Here is a 6,671-nt window from a genome sequence, read left to right as displayed (position 1 = left end):
TAGCAGCTAAGCTAATAATTCACCTTCTTCACACGGTGCGTGCGTGCGGTGAAGTAACAAGCGTTGACAAGCTGATGGCTAACTAATGTTTAGTCACTCAAAATTGTTTCGCTGTTTGCACTTGTGCAGTGAACAGCGTTGTACATTTTGCGCAAAAACGTTGAAAATTCCTCCAGATCTCGTAAAGCCAGGGTTTGCCAACGGAAAGGTGACGCTCCAGTGTCTAGCACGGCTCAGCAGCACCACTGACAGCTAGCTTCGTCCTCTGCCACCGTGCGTCCCCCAAGGCAGCCACAAGTTACCGCCTCCATCTCCTCTTCCCTGGCAACAGTGCAACGCTCCTACACCGCATAGCAACCACTTGGACGCCATGCACGCTGCTGAGCGGTCATGTAGTTGATACGACTGCTTTTGACACCGAGAGAAAGCTGGTGCTACCGCAGTGTTTACTTACTTTCACCATGGGTTGCCAACCGTCACTTAAAATAAGGAATCGTCCCGTATTTGGAAACTAAAAGACGTGTTCCTTAACTGATATGGGACGCACGTTGTTCCGTATTTTGGGGAATGAATGATATAGGGCGATGTGTATGAGATGGAAGGAAACGCTGCTCTCCCTCTCAGCATGTCTGCCATGTTGTAACCGAACGTTTAGGCTTTGTACTCTCAGGTGCAAGCAAGACATTTTAGGGCCCCAGCACTGGAAAACCTGAATGGATTGTAAGTTGGAAACCCTCATTAGTGTTCTGCTTGCACCTGCATTACTTCCTGCCTTTTAGACACAAATGGGTGAATTGCGTGGGAAGCTAAATAGTGAAGTGGAAATGAAATGTGTTATTATAGGTCCACAGTAGTAGCTCATCACGCCCCCCCCCCCGTTCCTTATTTATATTTCAGGAAGTTGGCAACCCTATGATTTGTAACCCTCATGTCCTGACCATAAAACAAAACTAAAAAAGGAGGAGGGGGGGGGCGGGCAATTATCCCCTGTGGAGTTCTATCTTGCCTATCATACACATTCATTAATTTAATAATTAGCCTAAGAAGAGTATAAGTCTTTTTTCCACAAACCACTTATCAGCAATTACTTACACATACAGTATAGCCTATATCTGTAGAAACAACACTCATAAGATCTAAAAGTCATGAGGTTACTAAAGCACTTAAGGATCCCATTGATAATTTGGCAAAACAAGTTAGAGCTGATGTTATGAACAAAAACTAAGTGGAAAACCCATAAGGTTACTTTACAATTCTGAACAATCAAACATGATTTTAATGTGATTTACTTCAGCACAATGACAAATACTGTACCTCCAATTTCCTACACATTCAGCTCAGGTTTGGGCACTCGTACAGATCAACTGAGACTTCAGTTATTTTTATTATTCTTATTCCTGGGTATTTAACATTACTACATATTGATTATTGTTGATGGTATTTTTGTCCTACAAGAGCACATGTACATATTTTTCAGAAAATTCAAAAATGTCTGCCAATCACGATTGAAGAGTTGGAACAGGCGGTGCCATTATGCCTTGGTGGTCCCCGCCGACTGTGATGCCTGCTGGCTCTGTTGTAGCTGCTGGATCTTTGCATTCATTACTTCTATCACAGCTGTGAGAAAGAACAATGTAAAAACTTGAATTAGGTGGATAGATGTAATCAATGCCCTGAACTAAAAATGTAGTCAATGTAGCTCTATAAGGGGGGGGGGGGGGGTTCTAAATGCAGGATGGTAGGGGCAGAGGGCTAAAATTTGGTGTGTGTGTCTGTGAGAAGGTGTGTGTTATGCGTTTGTGTTCATGTCAATTGGCTGGTGGGAGCAATTTCAAAATTCAAGATGGGGCTGGGGGCTGAAATTGGGCATGGAGGTCAGGTGTGTGTGTTAGCAATTGGCATGAACCAATTGGCTAAATAGGGGTGGGGGCATCATCATCATGACATCATGACATCATCAGTGTGTGTGTATGTGTGCCCCCCTATGACATCACTGATCAGTCTTGTCACAATGCCTCTGTGTGTGTGCGCCCTTATGACATCATCACTGATGACATCACATAATAGACATCACTAAATAGGGGTGGGGGCATCATCATCATGACATCATGACATCATCAGTGTGTGTGTATGTGTGCCCCCCTATGACATCACTGATCAGTCTTGTCACAATGCCTCTGTGTGTGTGCGCCCTTATGACATCATCACTGATGACATCACATAATTAGCTAATTAGCCTAATTTAAAAAAGTCCGGCAACCTCAGGTCACCCACACCGGTGCCCTTCACACATCCTGAAGGTTTCAGCACCTAAAACGGCATAGCTGTGGCCGAACACAGACCTTGAAACAAACGGACATCGTCCACATACTCAATTATTTATTTATATAAAATTATTTATATATATATATATATATATATATATATATATATATATATACCGGTATATATATATATATATTGATTGATTTCTTTATTTACGTGTCGCACACCAATGGTGCCCAGCCCGTATGGGCTTATGAGACACGACAAAAATAGAAACAAAACTGTGGTTTACAATACTTCAGCTTCCATATTTCAGAATGCAAGATAACAGACAAAAGGACATATACATATATATATACACATATATATATATATATATATATATATATATATATATATACTGTATATGAGGCGCAAGTATAGAAATTATGGCAACTGTAGATGCTTACCTTGTTTCATGGCATGTTTTTCCTGCAGGGCGGGCTGAATTTTCTCTATCTGCTTTGTGAGGAAGTCTATTTTGCGTTTGAAGAATGCCTTTGAGTCTCCCACATTCTGTGAGATGAATACAGGATCAGAAGTCAGTTTTACAAAAAAAAAATATACATATACCGTATACATTATTTTAGGTATAACGAAAGCTAATGATTAAACTGCTCATTGGGAATTCAACTGGCACAATTTATGTGTACCTTTTCAACGTAGTATCCGGTTCCCACATCCACTAAGACATGCTCCACATCATTTAATGTTCCAGGGACATACATCTGAGAAGAAGTCATGTTAAGGCCAAGCACACATATACCAAGACTTACACTTAAATATCGGGGGGGGGGGGGGGGGGGGGGGGGGATGTGTCCTACCCAGTATCTTGTGATTACGGCCTTGATCAGGACAGACAAAAATCATTCGTGTTGTAAAAGCAGCAAGCAAAATAGAAAAACATCTTTTTTAAGTTACACGTTATAGGCCAATGGGGAAATTGACCCTACAAAACCATGGTCAAGACTCAAGAAGGCCCAACCTCTGCTGCACTTAGGCTGAATCCAAATGTCTGTGTGTTGTTAAAGATAGGATTTAATGGAGATTAAACGTATAGATCATACGTTTGGATATCAAATACACAGGGCGTATTTTCCTCGCATGAACATTATGAAAGCATCGTAACTCACCAATAGGCTATGTGTGTGGGAGCCCCGGCCTTGTGTCCCTGCAGGCTGCAACAAGACGCTCCCATCGAGAAGTTCTATACCAAGTTCAATGTAATCACCATACAAACAGCCTGTGTTTACTTCTCTCTCTCTCATATCTGTGAGATGTTTTGTTTGTTTTATAATTGATAATCATCATTGTGGATGGCCACAAGATAGAAATGCGTTTGCAACATTTTCTGTTAGTAGTCGTCTTTTTTACTACACAAAAGAGGTGTAAATTGTAACCCGACGTGCAAACCGATCCAGCGTTGGGTCTTTTTAATCCGTGCGTGGAAAAAAGCACAATGTTTTATGATCCTCTGCTTGCTCCTGTTCACTTTCACGCTACCGCTGTCTCTCTTAATGCACGCTATGGGTCTCTCTCTCTCTCTCTCTCTCTCGCTTTTAATCCCTGCCGGATCATATAGTTTCCTCCCGGCCCGGCAACAAATGCTTTGGGGACCAGCACAGTCCGCGGCCCGGGGGTTGGGAACCACTGTCTGAAGCAACGTGTCATCTGCCATGTTTGACACAGAATGTAAACATGCCTGTTTGATGACATAAGGAGCCAATTTACAAATGGCTATTACAGTGAAATGTGAAGGGATACATTTGTCAAAAACGATTTATTAGCACACTGATATTCTTGATGATTGAGACAGGAGAGGAACAGTACAGTTCTTCTGGCAATTCGATTGTAGTCAAGAGACATTTGGCAAAATCTGATTTGGGCTTTGATTATATTTCACTGATGCTTTGAAAGAATCCTGTTTAACAGCACATATTTTATTCAACTTTGTCTGAAACGGGTGGCCTGCCTGTTATACAGGTCCTACTGCTTAAACACAAAACACCATAGACAACCCGTAGACAATCTGATTGTAACAGAAGGATACAGAGCTGGTGAGAGGCACAAGCAATTCTTTACCTGTATGAGATAGTAAAGAGAAAGGTCAAACATAAATCATCAATTTGGCAGCAATTTCACAGATGGGCAAGATTTGTTAACACAAGTTGAAAGCCAATGTGTACAAGTATACAAGAGATCTTCACCTAGACTATCTCAATTACTCAGACTTTCCTACACATTTTAATTATGTTCGGTTTTCTCCGGGTGAAAACAATTGTGACAATCCCCACATTTCGAATGGTGTAATCCTATATCACCGGATCAGCTAGATTAATATTTCATGCATAATTCTGTGCCTAAAACACGGCTGGTCACTCTATCAAAGTCTCTGGTGCTCGGTAAATCATGTGATAAGTATGTCAGTTGACATTACTCACCTTCATTACTTTTGTTCAAAACGTTCAAACTGTCTTTTGCTTCAACATACTTGGTCTGGACAACTTTGAGCTGACCTATTGAAGATGTCAAGAACTCAACTTCCTGCAAAACATTTAAATTGACAACACAACTAAGGTTAGAGTGAGGAAAAAACACTGCTTCAGACCAATACCTTACCGCATCCATTGTCTGAACTCTCACTAATTTAGAATCAGTGACACAGTAAAATGCTACAATGTTACAATTCGATGCTGGCAAGTGTTAGGGTGTTTTCACATAATAGTCCTTACGAACCAAACTCAGTCCTCTTAAAGTGGACCAACAGAAAAGGGACCCAGTGCTCTTTGTGTTCACATTGTTAGTTCTCTTTGTGTTGCTGGTTGCTAGGCAACAGTTTGGAGCCTAGCTTATGTCCTGTCAGTTATTGTACTAGCAAACACAACGACATGAAGTAAGCTGGGGCAATTTAGACTGGAGTTCCACTGCAGCTCAGACCTTTTATTGCTTTGAATTATGGGGGTAGTTTTCACTTGGAACAAGATGGCTGTTGTTATACTTCTCTTGTACTCAGGGAAGCAAACTCAGGGAAAAGGGTGACAGATACCAGGGCAGACAACACATCGATCAGAAATCCTTCACTTAAGTGCCGTTTTTGGATCCTAAAGGTGACTAGTTTGCATCCGTGTACTATAGCATGTATTGGATAAAAGAAACGTCTTTCTAAACCTTGGAACATACTTTATTGCTAGCCTACCTTAAACCTGCGTAGGTATGTTAACTAAGTTCTGTTACCAACACAGACTTGCCTTAATTAATTCAACATTAGGCCCATCAGTAAACAGCAAATAGGCACATACTAGGCATAAGAGGTAGCCCAGAACTCAGATGATCACTGAAATTGTTAGGAGCCAAAAATGAGAAGTGACACTGGAGCGCTTTCACACCGACATACTGCACAGGTGTCTGAGTGAAGCCAAGTGTGAAAACACCCGTATTCCCACATATGGAAGTGTGAAAACACCCTTATTCCCACATATGGAAATGTTGGCCCGACACACACGTCGGGTGTGACTGGATGTTTAGCAAGTATTGCTGCTAGCTAGTTACACACCGACCACCCTCCTCCCTCTCTCATCCAGATTATCATCCTGATAAAAAGACAACAGTTGAGAAAACACAATCGCAGCAGAAATATTTCAATTACCTGATCAAGCTGGGTTTTCAGCCCCTCCAGCTGGGGGAGAGAAAGCTCTGTGAGATTGACCGCCATGTTGGAAGCGTGATGCGAAATGACTGTTCAATGCACTTCCGGGTTATGCAGACACATCAAGAATGCAACCATGTCGCCCCCTTGAGGAGAACATAGAAAATGCACTTGCTACTGACAAGCAGTCAGTTCCAAACACTGTTGACCAATTAATATAAATGATTGTTAGTGCATTTCCAATATTAATAAAATAAAAAATAAATGGCAATTCAGTGTAGTTTGGTTTTTAGGTTTCAGAGAATAGTGAGATTTTTGTACTACACACTTGAACCTTCTTGAAATATGATTATGAAAAAACAAGTTTTTGAGCTACTCGTCCAGTATGGCTGACTCTCCCGCATATTCAGACAGGCTGCACTTTCATCTCTGCCATGCCATTTGCATCGAAAACATGAAGCCCAAGAAAAATAACATGGTGACCAAACGTCCCTGGAGATTGCCTTCCAATGGACCTGCCCTCTGACTCCTACTTCTCCTCAGGAGCCTTGTGGTGGAACTGGCTACAAAGCCCCTGCAACCAACCTCAACGGGCAGACCTTTACATTCCAGCCCTCTCTCCTCTGCTTCAGCTGCAAGGTTGGCATATCACAGCCTTTTATGTTCATATGCCTCATCCACAGCATCCTCCCAGGGGCCCGTGAGTTCAATGATGAAGACA

At 41.9% G+C, this 6,671-nt stretch overlaps 1 protein-coding gene across 1 annotated transcript; it reads right to left on the bottom strand.

Annotated features, from left to right (window-relative positions):
* Positions 1 to 1,259: 1,259 nt before the first annotated feature.
* On the bottom strand, positions 1,260 to 6,026 carry pfdn5 (prefoldin 5). The gene is made up of 6 exons (XM_083661761.1): positions 5,951 to 6,026; positions 4,746 to 4,848; positions 4,355 to 4,386; positions 2,958 to 3,032; positions 2,715 to 2,820; positions 1,260 to 1,617 (listed from the first exon to the last, which is right to left on the bottom strand). Exons 1-6 carry the CDS (start codon positions 6,014 to 6,016, stop codon positions 1,532 to 1,534), a joined length of 468 nt encoding a protein of 155 aa, XP_083517887.1. The 5' UTR covers positions 6,017 to 6,026; the 3' UTR covers positions 1,260 to 1,531.
* Positions 6,027 to 6,671: the final 645 nt, after the last annotated feature.

The sequence above is a fragment of the Poromitra crassiceps genome, assembly GCF_964638095.1.
Source record: "Poromitra crassiceps genome assembly, chromosome: 27".
Lineage (NCBI taxonomy): Eukaryota > Metazoa > Chordata > Actinopteri > Beryciformes > Melamphaidae > Poromitra > Poromitra crassiceps.
Note: the sequence above shows the minus strand (reverse complement) of the source record. Positions and strands in the feature narration are given on the sequence as shown.

Coding starts and splice junctions, on each gene's coding strand:
- pfdn5 (XM_083661761.1), bottom strand. CDS start 6,016: ATGGCGGTCAATCTCACAGAGCTTTCTCTCCCCCAGCTGGAGGGGCTG. Junction 4,387..4,745: donor TTTGAACAAAAGTAATGAAG/GTGAGTAATGTC, acceptor TATCTCATACAG/GTAAAGAATTGCTTGTGCCT. Junction 2,821..2,957: donor CCGGATACTACGTTGAAAAG/GTACACATAAAT, acceptor TTCATCTCACAG/AATGTGGGAGACTCAAAGGC.